Source organism: Molothrus aeneus, chromosome 6 (assembly GCF_037042795.1).
Source record: "Molothrus aeneus isolate 106 chromosome 6, BPBGC_Maene_1.0, whole genome shotgun sequence".
Classification (NCBI taxonomy): Eukaryota; Metazoa; Chordata; class Aves; order Passeriformes; family Icteridae; genus Molothrus; species Molothrus aeneus.
In genome coordinates this window covers 11362134-11387211 of record NC_089651.1, presented here as the reverse complement: position 1 = coordinate 11387211, position 25078 = coordinate 11362134, and the positions used below count along the sequence as shown (strand labels likewise).

The window sequence follows — 25078 nt, the reverse complement described above, 5'->3', positions numbered from 1 at the left end:
GTAGCCATAGATACACAAACATTGCAGCTGGTTTGTATTCAGCTTGTTTATCTGGAAGTACAAGTCTTAAAATAGAAACAGTGTTTTCCTACTACACAAAACCCCCTGTCTGATCCTGCTGGATAATTTAAATACAACTTCTCCCTTTGTCATTAGGCTAACTTTAGTATCAGCCTTCCACATTAATTATACAGTAACATCAATAGGTCAGAGTTTCTATCCAGTGGGCAGCCACCTCCTGCCAGGGAGCTCTCTGCAAAAGCAGCTCTCTGATCCTGGGATATCCACAAGGCTTAAACCACTCCCAAAGATCTGGCTTGCCCAGCTGCAGCCTGCAAGTAACAGTGACTGCATTCTGCTACTGGCAAAAGGCAAGGACAAAGGCAAGAAGCATGAAAATATAAACCAAAATAACTCCTATGTTTTCATAAGTTATACCTACCCAGAGAGGGTATGGAGGGAGTTTTGGGTTTAAAGAAGCAAGCAGCACAATTCTTGTACCAAAGAATTAGAGAAGATTAAAAAAAAACAACAACAAAAAGATTACAAGAGTGAAGAAGTGTTTCAGCAGTGCTGTTGCTCTTGTCCTTGAAATCAGAATGTGCTTTTTCTGGAGTCAATGACATGATCTTTTGGCCTAGTATTGTACACAAGCACTAGTGGGGAAATAATGACATATGACTAGGGCACTGTTAGATGGGAAAGTGCTTAACTGATCACTGGGCAAGGAAAAGAAAATCCACTACTTTTTTTAATATGGCCACTTAAGAACACAGAAAAAGCATGATTTGTTATTCTAACCAACTGCTGTAAATAAAATACATTATCTCTTAAAGTGTGTATGAGAAGTTACACAATAATATTTATCTGTACAAGATTTCAAAAATAAAAGAATAAATAGAGAGGTCCTGTGCCTGGAAAAAGAGGAACAGGATGGGAAGAAGCTGGCAGCTTTAGAAACCATAATTCCACCTCCCCGTTTTCACATTCTACCAGAGAGAAGTCTGTCAAGTGCCCACAGAAATCCTCTGACTCAGCCAAATTTAAAACAATTATACCATCACATTTTGGAACACTTTTTCCTTTTAATCTTCCTACTTCATGGATCACAATGAAATGCTGTTGTATTTGTCAAGTCACTCACAAGGCACATCAAAAAGCCCTGTAGCTGCAGTAAGAGCCAGCTGTGGTTAGCAGAAGCAGTGGGGTGAATTATCTCCTGTTGTGTGTCTGATAGAGGGATTCAAGCAGCAAGGTTCCTAAATACTGGAGGCATAACCAGAGTGTCCTATGCAAGAGATCAGAGCTAGGCAGCACAGAGTAATACTGCAAAGACATTAATACCTTAAATCTCCAGAATGAACATTATTTTAAACAAATGAACAAAGATGAGGAGGATTCAAAGGCAGAGCAGAAAGAAACCCTTATTTGTACTGTAACATGGCAGCAGACAGCTGCCACCCAGAAAATAAAACTGTCCTAGAGCACAGTCTGTGGCAGCAGTGCATTACATTTCTCCGTTTTTTGTTTCTAGCTGTTTAGAAAAATTACCTCCAAGCAGATTTCACAGCTGTCTTAACTCAGTACACACTTTTCAGAAGAGCTCTAGGTGCTCTCTGAGATAAGGAATAAGTCTATTTCACAGTTACAAGAGCAACATCAATTGCAGGAATGCAAACCAGCTCCCACAGAATATCTGGCAAGGGCACTTCCCACAGGCCTCCAGCACCACTGACTCTCTCCAGAGTTCCTCAGCACTAGCAGCATCCTCAAATTCCTCCCTCTCTGGCACTTTTCCAAATGGTAGACAGGTCTCTCAACAGGACAATCCAATTGAGGCATTCATTCCCTGCACTTGGCTTACAGCAATCCAAAATACACAAGGCTCTGCCAACATAGTGGGACAAAAGAAGAATTTCCAGAAGCATCAAGTCAGAAACATGTCAAAGGAATCTTAAACCAAAACACTTTCACTGCCAAGTGAAGTTACTCCTACTCCAAGGACTGACTGAAACTTAAAACACTAAAATAATTTGTTTCCAAAAGGATTGCACTTGGCAACAAATTCATAGAGACATATAATTATGAAAAGGTTTGGGTTGAAAGGGACCTCAAGATGATCTAGTTCCACCAGACCTCCAAGAGGTTTGGGGTTTGGTTTTTATTTTGGTGGTCTTTCATTATTTTGTGTGTGTTTGTTTTTGGGGTATTTTTCCAAGTAAATCTTACAAATCTGCTGATCCTGACATGTACTGTTCTAAATCTAAATCCACTCAATGAGTATCAAAATCTCACCTGACCTAGGAGAACAAGAAATTTCTCAGTCACCTCAGCTGTCTTGGGTTGAACAAACTCAAAAGGACATTTAAAAACTCAGTATTTATATTCTGAAGGACAACCTAGACTCACAGTGGTGTGCATGCAAGAACATGAAAAAGGCTTTACAAAAGTAAAGCAATCCCTGATTCCACTTAGAACTGAGTGCACAATCGCCTGTAGCTCCATTCAATATTTCCTGCTTTACAAAGAGCAAAAAACAGATGTTACTCAACCTGAAGATGTTACTCAATACTGAAGAAAGAGGAGAATATATTAGCACCATATTCCAGTTGAAAAGAATAACAGAGGCAAACAAACAAAAACTAAAGAAAACAGAACAAAAAAGCAGAGAGATTAAATCCCTCAGAAAGTCCTTAAGAGAAGCTATGTTTAAAAAGAAACAATTGCCTGCTATTACTGAGAAGGCACTGCTGCAGCCAGTTCACCAAGCCTGAGGCTCAGAAGACAGCAAACAATTAACTAAAATTATTTTTCTACTCAAGGAAGACTTTTCAACCAAAAACTAAAATGAGAACTTGACAGAGAGATGAGACACCTCCATAAAATGTACAACACAGCCCAGCTCAGCCCAAGCTTGGGGTGAGGCAGGGAAACAGTGGGCAGAAAGTGTCCTAACGGATCCCTCATCCCTCTGAACTCCAAATGTCTGAGCCTGCAAACAAGAAACTCAAGTGTTCCAGGGCTATTTTAAGCCTCTTTAATTAGCCACTGATCAGACACCTGGAAAGGACCCAAGACAGAAAGCTGAACCTTTTATTAAATGGGCTTGGAAAGAGAAGCCAGAATCCAGCAGGCTAGCCCAGAAGTGAGCTGAGCTCCAGCCTGGAACAACAGAGCACTCACAAGGGGATGGCTGGAGGCAGCTCCAGGAGCACTGCTCCCACATGGTGATGGACACATGGAGCTGCCAACCCTCCACAGGAACCTCAGACACCTCCAGAGGCCAACAGCACCACACCTTTCTTCAGGAAGGGTGCTCATGTTCGAATCCTCCACTGGTGGGACACAGGTGTCCACAGAAACTCTCCCTGAATCTCAAACATATCAATGCCTAATCCATTTCAGGGGAAACCACAAAAGAAACTTGACTGCTAGACAAGTATTTCAAGATTTGCTTTGAATTTGTTTTTTTAAATCCAAGCGAGTAACCACTACAGAGTTCAGTAAGTTTTTTTGACTGCATCTGAATTACTGTGCAGCTTTTCTCTTGCAGTTCACAGTGTCTATAAAATGATACAACTGTAATTTAACACCCTGATGCCATTACAGACTTTTAATCACCCTGATTGTACACACAGATCCATCCTTAGCTTTAGTCTATGCACAGATCTTAACACACAACATAAAATCTGTATTTCATGCTTGGAGAAGGCTGCTGATAAATGTAGGTAATATTTTGTAAATAGTTGCTATCTATGTTCTACCTATTTCAGTTACAGCTCAAGGGAAGTAAGCACTGAAAACAAATTTCAGTAACACCATGGACTAGCCCTGAATTTGTCTTGGGATCTCTTAGGCTTCCTAACCATTACTATAAAGTAGTGTTCAAAATGCAGGCTGTCTGCTTAAACCACACCATTCTGAATGGGTGAGTCTGGACTAATGTTAGTCAGCTTGGGCCAAAAAAAAAAGTACAGAAATTATCTTTTGGCATAATTCCACATAGTCTGTCTTAGAGCAACAGGATGTGGAGTAAGAAGGCCAGCATCCACAAATTTCAACACAGAAAATAGATACCACTCCCACACTACTCACTAATTGATAAACATGCTATTTCAGCTCAGTTGCTGCCCATCCTCTTCAAAGCAAGCTTCAACTCTGTGCCTTCAGAGCTGTAACTGTTTCAAGGCCTTCATGGAGATTTGGGATTTGAGCTCAGTCAAAACTTTTTTCAGGTACTTATCTTTCAAAGTAACAACTAAAATGTGACTTTGGGTACTCCAAGAGAAAACTGTATTTGCATGATTAACTCTTCTTCAGAACCAAAGGTATACATTATTGACTGTGTATTGTTTCAGAATGCATGGCTAGTTCTGCAGAGATAGCAGGGAATTCAGCTGAGCAGCTAGACAGGAACATGGAAAAGGCAAACTGCTCTATCCACTAGCACAGTTCCAGAGCCAACAATAAAGGGGTCAGCCAAACCACAAATAGAGGAGATTATGTGAAAAGCCAGTTTTAAGTTTAGGTGTCTAACAGCAGGAGCCAATGCAACACTCTCCTTACAGTGCCTTTCTTTACCTGAAGACCTGCAGACAGATCAGTCAGACTGCAATAGCATGCTCATGCCACTTTAATGCAGCTATTCTGCTGTTTGTGGTGCTTTTAGCATTCACGACACAGTAAGATCTTGTGCCAATACAAGATAAGAAAACAAAACCCAAGTACTCACGCTGTGAATAAAGCAGTATCTGAAACTCCAAAAGGGCACAGGTAAAGAGTTGAACCACATTTTCTACTCCAAGCAATTCAAAAACTTCTTTAACAGGAAAATCAAACAATGGTAGTTCATTGGTGCTTGGCCTCTGGCAGATAATTGGTCCATAAACACCTGAAAACTTCAATGACCTTCCTGCTGGAGGAAGAGGAACCTCATAGAGAATATTGTAGATGTAGCTTTCTAAAGGTAGCGGCGGTGGCTGAGGTGAAGTCACTGCTTGGTGAAGCTGTTCTAGAACTTTCTTACAAGCTTTCATGAAAGACATTGGAGTAATCAGACAAATGCACTTGGAGACATAGAGAGTGTCTCTGCTGATGTCATAGGAGTTAAACCGCTGTAGCTTTGAGACAGAGGTGCCATTGAGGTCCCCAGTGCTGCTGCAGCTCTCCTTGTCATTGGTGGGAGGGCTGTGAAGAATGTCATATTCAGCATTGTGCATATGATACAGGGTCTGCATTGCACTGCAGATCTGTTTGCTAGTGACTTCCTCAAAAAACGTGAGGGAAAATCCAAATGTCCTCGAGCCATCTTCACGGGTAATAATGAAGGAGTGGAACTGAGGTTCTCTGCAATCTGCTTGTGTCTTGAAAGCAAGCCCTTTAGGCATACACAGCTACAAAAAAGGGGAAGGGGAGACAATATCCATTAAAAAACGCTTTTCTCTCCCCCTGCCTGCAGAAGCATTGGTGAAAATGGGATCTGAAATCCACAGGCTGCCATGGCATTTCACTTTAAATTCTATTAAGTGTTACATTTCTGCACAATACAGTGATATGGGTCTAAATCAGAAAAACAAAAGGAATTTATCCAAAGGCCTGCAGGCAATTTCTATTGAAACTTATTACTATTTTGTTACCAGCCTCATATTTTTTTATGAATAAAATAATAAAATTCAAACCCACGCAAAGGAAAGTACTTTTCTGGTCACCAAGACCAGAAACCTGACAGAGAAAACTACTGTATTTTATCTAAATTAAGATACACCACATTCTATTAAATGGAAAAATCACGCACAAAAAAAGATTCATTGATTGCAGACTAATTTATTTCCCTACTAATTCTCTAGAATGTAACAAAAAAAAAAATAACCCAAAAGCCATGAAGTGATACTGACCATTCCCACTGCATCCTGGTCAAAAGGGTTCCATTCAACATTCTCAGGATAGCGAGCAAGAACTTTGGATTTAAATGTGCGTCTTAACGGAGTCTGTTCAAAGTTTTCCCCTGCAGATGAAAGAAAAACACACAAGTAAATATTTCATTCCCTTTTTGAGCAAAAACAAGGCCAAAAAGCAGGACATCAGCAGGTAGACTCGAGGGTAAGTGAATTAAGGACACATTCCTTTTAAGAGAAACAGAAAATGCAGACAGTTGGTTAGCATATAGTCAGACTGCAGATATTAGCAAGGATTAGCTTTGTAACACTTCTGTGTTGCTGAGTATCTGTGCTTTTCCTTAAGTGTGGCAATCTTGAGATTGTGGTCATGACAGCAATTCTCTAAGCCACTCTTCAGATATTTCAGATTCTTGTTAAAACACAACAAAAGCTTCAGTTTCAGTGCAATTTTGTTACTGAAGAAAAGCACAAATAGACAAAATGCAAAGATGATGCAACTTTTAGATAGACATACAAGTGACATCATGAGATCTCTTAATTTCATTTTCAAGACTCAGGAAAAAAGATAACCACCATCTATTGCAAGAAGTTAGCTGTGAAGGAAGAGTCTAGAAGGTTAGAAGGTCAAGAACCACATAAATGTCCATGAAGATAGAGCATCAGATAAACAAAATGCTTTTTTTTTGCCCCACACTTTTTCCTTTACCTTCTGTTGCACTTGAAATGAAACGGCTGCCACCATCTCGGGTTTTAGAGGCCTGTATATACTGGCATAAAGCTATATAACAAATAAAAACAACACTGCATTATACATTTCACACTGTTGATCATGATCACGTCGCTGACACACACCAGTAAAAAACATACAAATATCCAGAATTAGCATGCAGGACAGTCTACTTCCCCAATATACTTTTTCTACAAATACAACTTATACAAATTTCTCATTTTACCTACAAATTTCTAGAAGGAGATGATCAATATGTCAGAGAAGCTCACTGTTCCTGTACACACAACCAGAACACTGATGCAGTAGGAATAAGCTGCTTGTGAAACTAAAGTTTCACATTTTAACTACAAAATATTTCCAAAGAGCAGATGATGAAACTGACCCCAAGGACAAGACCATTTCAAGGCCTTTAGAAGTGTATTAATTTAAGTGGCATGGTCCAGCTTTCCACAGGTGCTATCCATAGATTAGATTGGCTGAAAGTCTTGTGTAGAAGCTCTTAAATTTCCTCTAGAGCAATGACAGCTCATTGTGATAGCACAGAACTTTCTGCAGTAAATAGTCTGAGTGTGAGCAGTTGCTTTAAAAAAACAAAAATGTACAACTGTGTATCTTAAAATAAGCTTAGCTATATTACTAGAATGCAATTAGCTAAATAAGCATGCAGCTGTTGACAGCTGCACCAACAATCAGGCACAATTGCATGAAATCATATGCTTTAAATAAATGGAACTATTTCAGCAACACCTGCAAAAGAGAAAACACACTCCAACTCCTCTCTTGTTTTCTTACATGCAGCAATTACAAGGCAATAGAAATTGATTTCAGAATTGGTTGGGTTTGTTTTGGACATCTAGAGTAATATTTAAAGTTCAATTTCAAAGCCAAGTTAGAATCTTTATTTGGCACGACACTTACTTGCACTAAGTAGCCACAGACAGAGATCTTGCAGCACTGCCTCGGCACAATACAGAACCTAACAAACACATTACACCAAAGCAAACAGAATTTCCAGTGAATGCTTAACGAGTCCTGTGACAGCTGAGAAGCCTGGTAACTGCGGATTTTCTTGAAGTCTAAATATTATCTCAGGGAACTTACCCTGAATCAGGACCTAGGACAGGTCTCACAATACCCAAAATATTCACACCTATTTTGCTAATTCTCTGGGTTTTAGCACTGAAATTGAAGGAGGCATTGCTTTCATTATTTGTCTTAAAAATCAACAGCTCAGCTAATTTTCATACAAAACCACACAGCTACATTATTTATTAATCTGTTCAACCATATCATTCAATAATATCATTGTTCAGAAAGAAAAAAAAAATGCATATTTGGGAAAATCTGAAACAAGTAGAAAGAGGAATAGTTAGGAATAACCAGGACACAACTTCACTGAAATATAACCACCTTATGAAAGAGTAGAGCTAAAGACAGAAAAGATAACAGCATTTCCGCAGCTAACATAACCATAAAAGATGAAAATAAGCATTTAAAGAAACTTTCAGTCTCCCAGAAAGAAAAATGGACATAATGCCACATCTCTACTGACACAAACATCCACTCAAGTGAAGTCAGTCCTCTGTAAAAAGCTTTTAAAAGTATGTCAGGAGATTTAACACACCTACTGTTTTCTATATTTACATCTGTGCAGATGATGTAATGTCAACTTTTAGATAATTGAGGAAAAACCTCAGACATGTACTAAGCTGTTTTGTTCCTTGGCTGGCTTTTTTTTATCTTCCACATACTACGTAGAGGAGAGAAAATACACGAAGGCCAAATTTTCTCCCGAACTTGGAAACCACACAGCACAATCACTGAGTTCACCCTTGTGCAAGGCTATACATTTGAAATTAAAAAGGAAGATCTGTGATTTGAAAACCTTTTCATTAAGAGTAGTAACACTGCAAAATACATGATGCTCCTGGTTCCTTATGATTAAGAAAAATCCCAAACCCTAACAAACACTGAATGGATGTTTACCTATTTAAAGAAGCCTTGCACCATCTCCTCCCAAGAGACATTCTCACCAACACACTCTTAAATTTTTTAGAGCTGGAGTCTGTCTGTAATTTAATGAAAGGACTAAAATTGATTTCTGGAAACCACTGAGTCCTGATTCAGACAGAAACATAAGGAGCCCTGTCAGGCCTTGCTGCCATCCATCAAGGCACTCAGCTGTTGCACAGACACAGCAGCACCCTGCTCTCCCCTCCCTCTCCTCTCCAGCCTGCCCTGCTGGAATACTGCTGCCAGCTCTGCAGGGTGCTCCTCTCCCCTTCCACAGCAGCACAGTCTGCCATCCCCAGCCAGCTCTTTTGGGAGAGCCTTCATGCTTGGAATACCACAAACTACTGGACCATGCTGGCTCCCAAAGATACTGGTTCAAACAAGGCAGGGAACGTCAAGGGACAGCTCAGCAATGTTGGAAAGCTCAGCCCAGGTGATCTGTGCAACTCCAGGACACTGGACACTCTATTTTCTGGCCATTACAAGTAAAGGGAACCTGAGCACCACTATTTCCTTTTCCTGGGCTCCCCCTTCCCTCCTCTCTAGTGGTTGTCACTAGACAGCCATCAGCAGTGGGGAGGGGGAAAATCCACAAACAATACTGACTTACATCCAGAGGCAAAAAGTAATTGACCCTGAATTTCTACATTTATGATCAGCCTCAAACAGAGACACCCTGGTACAGCAAAGCTCCAACTGCAGCACATCTCCAGCAGCAAAAATAACTCAAGGTTTTGAGATCTGTCTCTGTGTGAACTACAGAGTGACAGAATTAAAAGGATATTCTGAGCTGGAAGGGACCTACAAGGATCACTGAGTCCAATTCTTAAGTAACAGGAATCAAGCCACAGCCTTCATGTTATTAGCACCACGCTCTAACCAACTGAGCTAATCTTGGTTTCCTTCAGTTAGTGGATTTATTCAGGAATAATTGAAATGATTTTGATAAAAAGAGTGAAGAGCAATTTTAGCAAATGCAAGAGACCAACCCACCAGAAGAAATGGACAGTTGTATTCTACAACTAAGGAAATGAAGGCACAAGAGGAAATAAACTGATAAAGATATGATGTATCCCATAAGTTGAGCTAGAGAGCAAGTCCCCACACTTAACAACTATCAAAGGAGTGCTATCCTCATATCATGTTTTTCACAAGGTTTCTCTCCCTTAGAAGAAATGGCTAGAAAGTACTTCCTTATCCAAGTTATAGTAAAGAGGTCCTTAGAAATTATTTATCTAAAAATAATTTCTTTCTGTTATACACGTTCCATGCAAAAGGAAAACTTTGGAGGTTTTTAATGGAAGACAGTATTGCCTGCTGAAGACTAAAGAGGTCTTTCAAACACCATTGATGTTCTTCACGTACACATTTGCCACTCAGGTGTTTGTTATATCAGAGGAAAAGCTCTACAAAAATCAAGATGCAAAATGTCCCACACACTGCAAAGTTGCAACTACCTTGGACTTAAATCAGAATCAATGATCAAACAGCTACAACTATAAGATTATTTGTCAAGAAATGTCAAACAACATACAAAATCCATAAACACCCAGCAATACTTCAGGAAGTTTCAGGCCAACATCAAACCTTCAAAACAGTAAGAATCCCACTGCATTTTGCAATGTAAACAATATCATGAAAGCATAGAGAAATAGAATTTCACCAGGCACAGTACAAATCCATAAGCACCAGTTTACTGCAGCCCTGGCAATGCACCCAGCAGGGGAATGACAGTGAAACAGAGCATCTCAGAATTTCTTTGTAATTGGAAAAAAACCTGCTCCCTGTGTCATCCCACTCAAAATAGGATCAGTGAAAAAACATGGATTAAAAATAAACAAATAGAGAATAAAGAAAGGGTTAACAAAGATGAAAATTTCACTAATCCAGTTCAGCCACACAAACAGCTTAATTAGCTCATGGTGATTCCCCAAAACAGGAGGGAAGCAGAAAGTAAACCACAGACACAGAGGCAGTGAAACTGGTGAGCTGAAGTTCTAATACCTGCTAGCTCCTGAAGCCAGCCCTCCTCCTGAGGCCCAGCTCAATACCTGCTGGCTCCTGCCATGCCACATAATAAATAGATTTTTCAACACCAGCAACCATCACCCAGCTCTGGTAATGCTCTTTGCTTCCTCTCCCATTTTTCACGCTTTACCAACCCTCCCCATTAAACATGAAAGAAACATGATAGATCCCTGCTGCCCTGGAGATGGCTGAGCACCTGCCTGCCCAGGGGTGGTGGTGAATAATTCCTCTTTTGCTTTACCTATTAAGCTGTTGCTATCCTGACCTGAGAGTTTTCCCACTTTCAGACTTCTGATTCCCTCACCCATTCCACAGGAGGGGAGTGAGAGGCTGTGTGGGGCTGCCTTAAACCACACCACCGTGTAATTTGAGAAGACATGCATGAAAGACTTGAGCTATTGGAGTCAGCTTGCTCATCAAAAGGGAAGTCACCAGCTAGACACAGCCTCTGAGGAAATCTCCTTGGCTGAGGGATGGCCAAGGCTGCAGGCTTGGCCTGGCTCTTCCTGGGCAGGCAGAGCTCAGCTGAGAGCAGGCTCAGACCACAGAGGGGGACACTCAGCACCAAGAGGATTAAATCCCACATCAGAGGCAGGTAATTCTCCAACACCTCCATCTCACTTCTTTTCAGTAAACTGAACCTGAGGGACTGAATTGTGTGCATAAAGCAAACTACAAACCTGCTCAGGATGACCAGAGAGTTGAAACACATTACATTTATTTGGAAGATCCAGCTCAAACAGTCCCGCTCCCCTTTTCACTGCTGCATGGCAGCTCACACCGCTGCTCCAACAGCCACCTAATACTGTTTGCAATGTATGGAACCATGATGGGCTTTCAGTTCCAACTTCATTTACACCACCTGAAATTATGCTGGCCTACATATCTGTAATTTGGACTTTGCAATTACCACCACATTAGAGCAGCTAATGCATGCACTGCAAGTATCCTACGCTGAGCTAACAAGTACACCTAATTTTATCAGTCCCTTCCTGAGTCACCTAACACTGAACATGAGCCACATCACCACAGAGATTTGCAGGGTATGCTGGAAACCTCCCTGGCTCTCAGTTATTTTTCTCCCCCTTCTTACCTGTGTTACTTCTCTTGCTGCTCCACCTGTGAGCAGTGGACAGCAGTGTATGTGTCTTGGTCTGATGAGAATTAGGACTTAACAACTGATAGAGTCTCCAACCTAGGCAGGAAGCATTTCTTTCCAAGTGTCATGCATCAATCTGCATGAAGCTATCCATATCAATGGATATGACGTTTTTGTAAGATTATAACAAGGAAAAAAAAGAGTTCCATAAACTAAAATTAAAACATTCAATTCAAAACCTGCAAATGCCATCTACCAAGCTTTCCACAGCTTTGAGCGGGACTAAAAAGAATGAACTCTGAAGGTCTAATTTTAGCTCTTTGCTGATTTACCCAGAGAAAAATATGATTCACTGCCTTCTGTATTCCTCTTCAGGAAAAGAAAGGGGGGGAACAAGGGTCTTCCCAATAAAGTAATAAGAAAAATGGTTAGGTTACACAACTTGCAGATTCACCTACTTATGACCTTGCATAGATGTGACATGTTTCCACATGCATTGCTTACAAATCTCTAATGCAAATTTCCAAGAAAACTTGTACATGATTCTAACAATTCAAATTTCCCTGCTGACTAGCTTGCTTCTATGTAAGAATGTTTTTAACCCTGCATTTTTTGTCTTCAATATCTCAAATCGTTCTTCTCTGTAAATCCTGCGCTGCCATGAAAAGTTTCCATTACATAATAGAACAGTGCCTTAAGTTGTCCTTAATGAGAAAGGGAAAACTTGTTCAAAAAAAAAAAGCCAAGGATACTTTGCAAATAAAGCCTTTTTAAAACTGAGTCATGGCCTTTTGAAAATGCTGTCAATTTACCATTTGGCTTTAATATTTAGAAGGTGACTGCAGTGCTACAACTCTAAAACTTATGCAAGACTAAGAACTGTACAGGAACTTCTCCCTGCATCTCAGCTAGGAAAAACATCTTTGAACAGCTATCTCAGATGTAGACCAGCTCAATTTTCCCTCTATGACAACAGAGAGCAAGTCAGAAGAGGTTACCTTAGTTACCAGAAAAAGTGCCCCAAAAACAAACTAAATGGTGGTGGCAATACTGATTTTAAGGCATGATTAATACTGCCACCTTTGTTTGTTCACTGAGTCCACTCATCTGCTCAAAATAATTATAGAACAAAGATCCAGAAAGCTTGGCTGGTTCTGATTAAGTGGTTTGCTGCTTCCACCCAGCCAGGCAGCTTCTTTCTTTAAATTCCTGTGATACAGCCTGCTATTAATTCAATTCATTCTGTCTCAGTGTACATTTATTGTATACATGACATCATCAAATAAAAAATTCTTAGATAGCATGCAATTAAAACATTAACTTTATATTTTCCACATAAAGACACTTACTGGAATCTTTTAGCATACAGAGACTCTATCAATTTCTGCTGTCACTAAAATGAATGTCTTGAACTAAATATAAAACAGCTTCAACATGAAACAGTCATATTGCTGTAATTAACAAATGAATAAGAACAATGAGAATTTGTACCAGCAACAGAAACTATGAGCCATACACTTAGGGCAGCTTTCCTGTACTACTCATCACAGAGAATCCAGAGAAAATGGATTTAGCTTTGACAGGACCCTACAGACCCTACAGCCACACCCTCTAGCTCTGCACTTTCTGCACCACAGCTCAAAGGATCTGGTAACGGTGGGAACCCTCCCAGCTCTGCAGGGTGGGGGACTGGAGACTGGAGACCCAGCTGACAGACAAAGAGCAGAGGTTTCAACAACTGAGGGCTGCAAGGCAAAAGTCACACAACAAGGGGATTTGAACAGCAACTAAGCTACAAACACCATTCACAGAACAGCCTAATTCTACCCTGCTTCAAATTTAAAAATGCTATAAAGCACAAAGCCATACTTCAGTGAAAAGGCCATTATAGATTATTTTCAAAATGTCTTTTCTCATTCTTGCGTTTTGGGTGAGAATTTTTTAAGAGCAAAACCATACCTGTCAAAGCACCTAATGAAAAGAAAAAGGTTTCCAAAGATACAATTTGCCTTAGATCCAAAGATAAAAGTAACACTTAGAATGAGGTGAATCCAAAACCAGCAGCATAAACAGCAATAGGATTCCCAGTTCTGCCAGCAAACATCCTCAGTACACAAAATAAGGCTACAGATACTTCAGTAAATAATTATGTTTATCAAACATAAAATTACTTCAGCTCCAAAATTCATGGTCCAAGTCTAAATAAAAATAGCTGACTGGCAAAACAGAGTGCACACACTTCTGGAATCCACAATCTAGAAAAGAAGAAAGTATGGAGTAAATAAAGGCAACCTGGGGAGAGGGAGGCACTGGGGGAAAGAGATGGTACATACACAGAGATCTGAGGACTTCTTGATTCTCAGACTGACACATGACCAGCACCTGGCCTGGCTACACTGAGAAAGCAAATACAGGTGCTTGAGATGCAGGAAGGGATGCAAAGACCGTCAAGCCAAGAATCAGTCTCTTAAAACTGAAGGCAAAAGAGTTTGGTTAAAAATAAGACTTGCCCTATTCGAACTTGCCAACAAAAATGGTGAAATATTCTATTTTCAAGTCTTAAGAGAAAACTGGGATCATCAAACAAGTAATTCAATTATATGGCCTGAACCATAATACCATAATAGATGTGAAATGAGATGGAAATCTGCTGATTCAATCTAGCCTTTCAAAAACATACAAGAAACAAAAAAAAAAAGAAAAGAAAAAACCCTAGGCCAAGCCTTCTGGAGAACACCACCATTCTGAATTTTCAGGACACCCTAATATAATACTAAAGAAAAATCCTTTCAATAATACACAGAGAGCTATTAACACAGTAAGAATTAGCCAAGGTTTACTTTTAAAACAGAAAAATTCTCTGATTCCTTCTTCAACAAATATTAAACCATATGTAACTAGAGGAAAAAAAAATCACCTCTCTAAAATGCAGGAAATAAACATTCAAAGTCTGGCAGACTAAGGTAAGAAATTCATTATACAAGAATTCTTGGAATAAAAACCATGATTCAAGAAAAGCTGCAGCTGCCAAGTCTGTAAGCAAAGAGCCACTCCATCAATAGACAAATGCTTTCAGATTATGACTTGCTTCCTTCCTTCCAGTTCCTCCTCCTTAAACAGAGCTGCACGTATTTCTCATTAGAGAGGACTCCCTTCTCCAGCAAACCTCTTGCTCAGATATACACAAAGAAGAATTCTTCCCTTTTATCCTGAAACACACAAACCCTCTGTCCCACACTCCCTATCCCCCTGCCCCCATTGGCAAGACCACCTGGCAAAGCACAAGCTGAATTAGACCACTTAATTTGATACTGGAACTGGGACTTGAACACTTTTTAAAGCAGGTTAAATTATCCGTGAGAAAAACCTTCAGGGTCACTTTCACTTCACTGCAGCACTGCTGTTGGAGCAACTGGAATCAGGTGTTTCAGCCACTGTCTGTAGCAGCCTCCATCCCACTGGATTTGTGACACATCTGATTTTCACAGCTGGGACTTCCTCTAAAACTTTCATTATAAAAGTTACTGTTCCACTTTCCCTGACAGAAAACCTTGAAGGCAAAGCAACTTCACTGCCTGCCTTTCTGAAACAAAGGTGAGAATATGAGCTACAAACACACAGGTGTGGATCCCAGGGCAAGTGAAATTGTGGATGGAGTGCCATCCTTCCTCTGGGAAAGCTGAAGGACTTGCTTTAGAGGGAGGAGGGAAAAGACAAAGAACATAACCAGTCATAAACGACTCTGATTGTTTTATTCCTGTTTGTCATCTAGGGAACCCACACTTGTTTGTAACAACCCCTTATCCCAATCCAAGCAGAACATACTCCTTTGAACATTCAACTGGCAATAAAATTCCTCCTCCTGCAGACTTTAAAAAGGTGAGAAAGACAAAAAAAGAGAGTTAACCCTAACCTGTTGACCGTTAAAGGTCCTGTTGTTTTCCCATTTTCTTTTGCTTTCCAAAATTCAGGAAAAGTAATGTTTCAAAAATCATAACACAAATAAACTCACTGTGAAATGAAATAAATTTTAAAAATAGGTCATTTTGCTAACTGGAAATTCAGTGTAAACTCTGCCTGAAACAAATAATCGTTTATTCCTTTGATAGGTAAATTCTTCCAAGCCCTTCGTGGCAAATGAAAATCTAGGAGTTAATAGATACCCATTCATCATTTAAGTCCCAGCATTGATCCAGTTGATAACAAAACATGCTGCCACACACAGCCGGGAATCGTTTCAAATGCTGCAACAATGAATTTAAAGCACCACAGAAAAACAGCTGAGGCCATCTGCATTCTGAGATTGTAAGGTCAGGAAACCAAAAGCTTTTGTTTTTATTGTTCTGCTCCTGCTGCAAGGAAGGCGGGAAGAGGTGGGACAAGGAAGTGGCAGGACAGGGTAGTGGCAGAAGAAACCAAGAATCTAAAGCAGCTTTTAAATAGTCCTCAGCTTCTATTTTTAAAAACAACCTAAAGATTATTTTTCCTATAGCTTTTCTTTTTGTGCTCTTTTGTATGTAATACAGGAAGACAGATGGACAATATAAAATAAAATGTATTTTAATCAAGACTGTTTTGCAGAAATTTTCAATGGAATGGTCTTAAAACCAGAATTGTTTTACTAAACCACTTTTCTGTTCTAGCCCAAGCAAAAAGACTTACAGAAAGATATTTAGGTCTGTTTCCAACTAAACAACAGAGGCAGGCCTCAGAATTTCAATGAAAGGCGTGTTCACAGCCACAGGGGTCAGGAGGGACACACTATTTCCATTACACAATAGATCTGCAATTTGTGCAACAGAAGACACTAAGAAAGGAAAAGGGTGGCTTACCTTCAGAATAGAACCAAATTCTTTTACATGAACTAAAAATATGTAACAGAAGTGGAGACAAGCATATTTTAAGCATATTTAATATAGAAACCAGCTGTTCTTCTCATGCCCCCCTAAGACTGGCAGATCCAGTGGGACTCTTCAGGAAAGCCTGAGCTCAGATCGTTCCAAACAACTCTTCCCAACAACCATGGTCTCCTTTCACAGTGACACATCCCATCCACTTAAATGTCCCTACTTTTTGTGCTCCCACAGCCCTCTGGCTCTGAGGACTGATGGAAACACATCTATGTAAAAAAATAAGGATCAAATCTTACTGAAGCACTTTTCCAGTCCTTCAAGGATATCACTGAGGTTTTGCATTAAAAAGGAAAAACATATCTTAAAAAACACATGAATTCTTTCAGCAGGTTTCAAAAACATACAGAGGTCAGAAAAATACAGAAAGATCAGCTATGCAGTCATTTCAGTATACCAGTCCTGGCCAGTGTGGTTCTATCTAACTTTTGAAAGTAACCTGCCATAATAAGGACTGCTCCCCTTCTATATAAAACAAAATGTGTCCTGTAAGAAAGTCAAGTTGCTTGAGAGGAGTGATTTCTAATCACAGAAAACTAATCAGATGTGCTGACAGTTTGATCAATGGATATGACAAACCCCAAAGCTTATCTCTGCTCTGGCTGGATCCTTCCTTGTCATCTCTCCATCCATGCCTCCTGAGCTCTCTCCCTGTTACACATAAGCCTATCAAGCTCACCTTTCTTGTCCAGAAGGCAAAATTCATGTTTGGTTAAAAAAAAAAAAAACCCTCATGTTTTCAACATGAAAATCTGTTTAGAACAAGAAGAACAAAGAGCTGAGAACAGAAGTCTCAGGTCCAAGTTAATCACCTACAACTGTGTATCACCACTGTGGTCCAGCTCATAAACAAAGACCTCAGTAAGGACAGGAAAGAGAGATCACAACACCTTACACTTGGATTGGTCTGCACTGCCATAAAATCTCTGCCAAAAGAATTCTGAGAAACGACTGAGATACTGGTAAACAGAAATTTTACCAGTCTTGAGCAAAACTTTTGAAGGAGTTACTTCACATTTCAATTTAAAAAGGAGCTTACTTGACATTTCCCAGAACCCACACATAAAAGAGACAGAAAGGACCCGACAGCCTTATGCTGGCACCAACCTTGTTGACTTAAGGGACTTCATCTTTTCCCCAATGTAACTCTAATGGCAGCTCAGAAGGACATGGCTGGGCTTGGGGGCCAAAATTAGGAAACAACAATTGGCAAGGCAGCTTGCTGAAAGTAGCAAGTTAAGGAGGAATAACAAGCAAGAAAAGCTCCTAAAAGTTTATGCTTGTACTGCAAAAAAGAAACTTTTCCAAACTCACCTGAAGCTATGTGAAAGAGTATCTGTTTCTGTAAAACCAACCTTTTTTTCCTCACTCAGATACTGAAACGCTGCTTTCTCTGAACAGGTTCCTTTAGCCTGCTTTTATGTTATTTGTCTCTAGATCACTTACCCATGAAATGAGATAAAGTTTCTTTCTCAAAATGCTTCAGTATCCATATACAAATGACTCAGTACATGTGTACACATTGTACCTGACTGCGACTGATAAAACAGCCAGGAAAAAAACCAAAAAAACGAAATAAAAAAGCCAATATTCTACACTTCTACAGCAAAGTTTGCAACCAATGGGCTCCTGCCTATCAAACCATAAGTGGAGCAGCATTTTCCTGAAAAGACTAGGAAACGTGCCTTGAGCAGAAACACTCCAAGTAAATTCTACATCATTCACCAGTTTGTGCTGGAATGCTTGATAATTTCTCAGCGCAATAATGTTTTAAGCCTCACAGGGATAGCATTCCAGTTCGCTGCAAACTTGACTGCAAACCACAAATCTGAAATGGTTGTCAAGAAATTGAGAGAGTAATTATTGCACAATGTGCATCAGTAAGTAATTGCTTCTGACACTGTCACTTCATGGGCATCAGTTCTGCTACATGAGCCCTGCAGGTTAGTGGGAATTCAAAAGATAACTATGAGAAGTCATTACCAGAACACTCAAGTAGGATTTCCTTAAGTCAAAAGGTGGATAAAAAACAGTTGTGGTGTTTTGTAACTTCAGAATCTGTAATTTGAAGAATTGGGAAAAGAGTTATTATTCTCAAAATGGCAGTGTTTCCCACCAATTCACTCAAGAGCTCTTTGTGTAGCCTCTCTCTTGCAAAATAAACTGCAAAAATCCCCAAATACAACAGGAAAAAACAAACTAGCAACAAAAAAACCCTAATGGACAGAAAGCCAAATGAGCCCATATTTGTAAGCCCTGCCTTAGTAAGCTAAAATTCCTATGGCTTTTTTAAAAGCCATAGGAATTAAGCCTTTTAAAAGGCTTAAAAAACAGAGTTGTAAACCTTGGTTCTTTAGACAATGTTTTAACACCTTAAATTTATTCTCAAATCAAGAACTTGTAACCTTTCTCCTCCCCCACACATTGCCAAAGAGTCTTCCAAGTAAACCAAATTTATAACTGAATACAGAAGGGTTTTGAGGGGATTATTCCAGAAAGGACCCATCCTAATTGACCTAAAATACAAATATGATAGAACAAGATTGGCATTACAGAAACATCACCAACAGCCTGTGGCTTCAAATGCAGTTCAGCAGAGTCCAGCTGCTTCCCCCTTACATCAGCTCTGCCGTTCTTTATTCCACTTATCAGCTACCCTAGCACGTCTGCCTCAGTTCCCAAAGAGACAAAAGACCTTTTTGGCACTCAAACATGGCAAACAGCTCCAGCTTCTTGGGAAAAGATAGAGGGGGTAGGGAAGAGTGGAATAAGCTATTATCTGGGTTAAAACATTTCACATGTGCCCGTGTAAGCCCAGCCAAAAGCTGCTGCTGCTTTCTGCTGCCTGTCCACAGTGGCCTGAGTGAAACCAGGTGAGCTGTGAGCCTTGGGGCCACTGCAGGGGCCTCCCACAGGCTGAACACCTTGTCAGCAATCCCAGAGAAGCAAAGGAGCTGCAAACCTCCCCTTCAGCCTCAGAATGAATCCCCACGGGAAGAGGCACCAGTGGCAACTGTGGGAAGCTTGCATGGATACCATCCACATGCACAAAGAGAGGAAGAGGGGGAAAAAGAATCTACCAAAAACAAAACCCCACAATCACAGAACAATTCAGCCTTTGGTAAAATCAAGCAATAGTTCCCAGCAATGGAATTCACTTCTGCAGCAAGTGCTGGTGCTACCACCACAGCAAAGATAGAGGAACTTACTCACATGCTATTTAACAGTATTGCAGAAGGGCACAAAAACCACCTGGCTCCAACCCCAAATGTCTTAATTCTGAGATTAAAATTCCTAACAGAACAAACTACAAAACAGTCAAATGTCAATCAGAAAATTATATCTGCTGATTTTAAACTAAGTTTGCATTTGTTCTTCCTCCTCTTTTCCCTTTAGCCACCCCTTACAAATACCTTTGCAGCAAAATAAAAGCCTGGAAGTATTTAAGTGTGTTTAACTTGGAAATGAACACAGGTGCTGATAACAGCCTTACTTCATGGACTTCCAGAATGGAATTACTACACTAATTCCACTAAGCAATTTATTGGCTTACATATGTGGCCAATGCCTTCAATCATGTCATCACACACTTTTTTTTTTTTAAAGTTCATATCAATACAGAATTCCATTAAAACAACCCCTAACAATGCATGAAGATAAGCTGTCGTTTTAAATTTGAGGCCAACAAAATAGAAAAATAATGACACTTCAATTACAGACAGAGAAATTAGGTGAGACAATGTTTCTGTTTTCCTGGTGAGGAGAAACGCTTACTCTGAGATTGTCAGAGTAATTTTGAGTGGAGCTAGGTGAATATTATACACCAGGTATCATCTTCTTTTCACAAACCAGCAGTAATCAAGTGGCGCCTGTGGCAACACAGAGATGCCTCACTCATAACCAGTCATGTTATGCTACTTATTCTACATGCAGATCTTGCCTCAACACCATGAAAAGGAAAATGCAAAAAAAAAAGGGTATGACAGAGGAAGAACCATTAAAATTGTATCTGATCATCACATAAAGAGTGAAAGCAGACCTAATATGAACTCTGAAAAGGCTCATGAGGGGTCTCTACAGGAAAGATACTTCCTGGACAATTGGGCTTCACCTAACTCTATTTTCATTCTCCTGTAAGGATGAAGTTCATGATCAAGTGGAAAAACTCAAAGCACCATGGTAAGGACTTGAGCAAAGGAACACAAGTCCACCTACTAAATAAAGTAATTTTTAGACCAAACCTTATAAAAACAGTTCAAACTGGGAAGAAAGGCAGGGAAAAAAGTACAGGTGGCAGAGTAGTCATTGGGTTTACTCTTTTTTTTTTAAAAAAAAACAGTCCTATTATTGAATCATCAATCTTTTCTTCAGAGATCATAGGCTTTTTTTTTTCTTTACACTATTTCTCCTTTGTAACATTGCTATTTCTGAAATAACTGATATCATCTTTATACAACATTCAAGACTACCAAGGTATGTTCAACAGATGCTTTTCATTAGAACATGGGTTCCAGATATTTAGATCTGAGTTCTGTATTTTGTAAAAGAAACCCCAAGACCACAATTTCACATAAATGTAAGGCGATGGCAAGCTAATGTTTTGCTTTGCCACTCCATAGTAAACAAACTCTGTTGACAAGTGATTGCTTGTAAAAATCCTTTTGTTCCATGTTCTTTTCCACTAAAACCCCACTAGTTCCATATAGTGCAAGGTTTCTCACCATCATTCAGATCACATCTGATTAACTCAACAGACAAAAGACTTCAGCTGAAAGATGAGCCTCAACTCCATTCTCATTACCTTTCCAGGGCACAGTCATACAATCTGAATGAAGAAATCCTACCATAATGTTGCAGCATTACAATACATGACATTATGTACAGTAGATTTTCGGTGATGCATTTCATCATCTCCAGATGACCAAGGGCCAGCAATGTGCCCTTGCTCCAAAGAAGGCCAATGGTACCAGGTGCATTAGTCAAAAACATTGCCAGCAGGCTGAGGAGGTGATCCTGCCCTGGAGGGGCCACAGCTGGAGTGCTGTGCCAACTCTGTGCTCCTTAGCACATGGACACGGTGCAGAGAGTGCAGAAAGGGGCCACAAACATGAATAAGGGGCAGGAGGAAAGGCTGACACAGCTGGGACTGTTTAGCCTGCAGAACAGAAAAGCTCAGGGCACAATCTTAGCAATGTATATAAACATCTAACAGAAAGTGCAAAGGTGATGGAGACAGGCTGTATCCCATTCCAGGGCCTGAGGTAATGGGCACAAACCAAAATCAAGAGGTTCCATCCAAACATCAGGACACAGCTTTTCACTGTGAGGGTAACTGAGCCCTGGCACAGGCTGCACAGGGAGGTTGGGGAGTCTCCATTTTTGCTGATACCCAAAATCACCTGGACATTGTCCTGGGCAACTGGCCCTAGACCTGACAACTGCCAAAGGTTCCTTCCACCCTCAACCCTTCTGTGGTTTGCTCTGTGAAGGAAATTCACCTGTGACAGACCTCAGCGTGTAATGAAAATTTCTGTCATCACTTCTGGTGTATCAACACCATCTGGAAACACAGAAACACGCGGCAGTTCCTCTCTCACCCAGCTTAGCAGCTGACATTGGAGCTTAAGCTTCATCCAGTGCTGGGGGTTTTGTTTTGTTATCACCTATCAAATATTTTTCGTGTCCTTTAAGAAGTCACCCAGTAGGAACACAACCATCAAAATAAGAAAGGACGCACAGAAGTGAATTGAAAGGACGCACAGAATAGGGATAAAAATGCCCTAGCAATAGAGACTCTTGAACCCGTGCTAACTACAAGTCCTAAATACAGGATTTCTCATTGCATTAAAAGAAAACAAACATATATATATATGTTTGTTTATATCCTGTGCCTCTTCTACCAGCCAGCCAACTTTTTCAGGAAAAAGCCTTACAGCTGTGCTATTCAGTAAGCTTCCAACATACAAAGGGAAAACGCCATCAGAGGTGTCTCTTCAAACAAAGTAACTCGAGCAAGCACCAATTCCTGAGCTTATCCCTCATTTCCAAGCTTGAAGCTAACCCTGTAGCACCCACATTAAGGCCGAACACCTGAACTGCGCGGCTGGGTGAGCCTGCCGAGAACAAAGTGTGCGGGCAGCATCCCCGGGGCCGCGCAGCGCGGCGGGCTCCGTGCGGGGAGGGAGGGAGGGAGGGATGACATCATGCGGGGCCGCTCCGGAGCCCTGCCGCAGGAGAGCCCCGGGGGGCCCGCAGGGACCCGCCGTGCCCGGCCCCGCAGCAGGGACCCGCAGCAGGGACCCACCATGCCCAGACCCGCAGCAGAGACCCGCCGGGCCCGGCCCCGCATGAGGGACCCGCAGCAAGGACCCGCCGTGCCCGGCCCCGCATGAGGGACCCGCAGCAAGGACCCGCCGTGCCCGGCCCCGCATGAGGGACCCGCAGCAAGGACCCGCCGTGCCCGGCCCCGCAGCAGGGACCCGCCGTGCCCAGACCCGCAGCGGGACCCAGGGGGACCCGCCGTGCCCGGCCCCGCATGAGGGACCCAGGGGGACCCGCCGTGTCCAGACCCGCATGAGGGACCCAGGGGGACCCGCCGTGCCCGGCCCCGGCCCAACAATGGGCACTCACGGAGCCAATTGTCTCAACAGGACGAGGATTCAGAAGCTGTTTTGCAGCGCAGAAATCAGAGGGAGGGGGGGAAAAACACCAGCGCACAATGACCCTTTCAATCAAACAAGAAAGGCTCGCAGGAAGTACAGAGTGTTTCCAAGCCTTATCCGAAAGCCGCTGAAATATAACAGAGGCCTCTCCATATTTATCAGTGGACACTGGAGGAGGCTATAGCCCAAGACACAGTTTGAAAGCATTATCAGTCACACTATCATGCATTATTAATAACACAACAAACTCAAGAAATACACTCGAATTCCACCTAGCCCTTATGCTGTGACATTATCGGAAATTTTCCCCCACCTTCTTTTAAAATTTTTTCTCAAATCATGCAAAAATCCGTCTCCCCCATAAACACAACAACCTCTTCTCCCCCCAGCCCCACAGCTTGTCACAGGTAACACCATGGTGGAACAGCAGAGACCAGGATACATCACACGCTACAGTTCTACATACTATAGATGCAGTCCTTGACCAGGAAAGCACAGAAAGAACAGCATGCTCCAGCTTTCAGACCTGCACACTCTGACAGGCTATTTTAAAAAAGGCACTTATATCTTCCAGTTTACTATTAGATAGCTAGCCCAAAGTAATGCACTGTTGGTTTTAAATTGAATTATATTCAGAGAATTATTCATAAGCCTATCAAGAACAGGGAGCATTATTGAGTGTGCCTCGCACCACATTACACAAATAGATTTGTAGTAAATTAATCACAAAATTAACATCTTTCTAATTGTTTTTGATCTATAAACGTTGTTCGTTCTCCATTTAATTAAAAGAAACCCTCACATATCTCTCAATGAAATTGCATTGCATTTTATTCTCTTAGATTTCTTCAATCAAACTGATACTGTAATTTGCAGTGCCATTGCAGAGCAGACTGTTATGCTGTACTCACTCCTCAAGCCTCAAACTGTAGCCTACAGTCACTTTAACATTAGACAAACATGAATTCTCTTAGGGAAAGGTACTGCTCAGCATGAGGGACAGGTGAGAAATTTTGTTTGAAGTCATTAAACAAAAAAAGAGTTTCCATAATAGCAAAAGTTTAGAGGAGCTCACTCAATGCAAGAAGTCAGTTCTAATAACACGAATTCCACTCTACGAGGAACAAGCATTTATTTAGTGAGGGACAGTTTAAATGCATCAATGTAAAAAAACCCCATGACATCTTATAAAACCTAACTAATAGAAAAAAAAAAACGAGGCTGGGGGTGAGAGACTGTACTACGGGTCAAGTTCAGAGCCCAGATACACAAAACCAGTGCTGATGTTAGGTCAGATTTTCACCACCACATTCCTTCACCTTTCTGAACTGTTAGAGATGCTAAGCCACACTCCGATTTAACTGAGGCCAGTAAAATGAGACTAAAGCTGAAGAGAGGTGCTGCTAAAATTTAATGATTTTTAACCTTAAAAACACTGCTTTGACACAGTGGTATGGTTTAGATGGATATGGTTTAGTTGCGATGTGGACATTCTCACCTAACAGCAGAGTAATCACTTCCTAATCCGATTTCTTTTCGGATACTTCTGCAAGAGAATTCTTATCCCGGGCTACGAAAAAAAGGTAACAGTGAACACGCAAATGGTTTTCCCTTTCTCTCCCAAACCCGACTCCTTCAGAGTGCCCGTGTGTCTCAAACGCCAGGCTAAAGTTGGTACTCGCACCGGGCTCCGGAGGGAGCGCAGAACATCGCCGCTGGGGCTCGGACCGCCTAAAGCC

At 41.1% G+C, this 25078-nt stretch overlaps 1 protein-coding gene across 4 annotated transcripts in view; it reads right to left on the bottom strand.

Annotated features, from left to right (window-relative positions):
- Positions 1-25078, bottom strand: part of DENND5A (DENN domain containing 5A) — a 62577-nt gene that overhangs the window by 37102 nt on the left and 397 nt on the right. For 2 of the 4 annotated variants that reach the window (XM_066553010.1, XM_066553012.1), the window contains exons 2-4: positions 6604-6675; positions 5895-6004; positions 4733-5393 (exon numbers count right to left, since the gene is read on the bottom strand). In XM_066553010.1, the coding sequence (XP_066409107.1) occupies positions 4733-5393; positions 5895-6004; positions 6604-6675 (843 nt within the window). The remainder of the gene's footprint in view (positions 1-4732; positions 5394-5894; positions 6005-6603; positions 6676-25078) is intronic. The other 2 variants (XM_066553011.1, XM_066553013.1) reach the window with 1 other exon arrangement.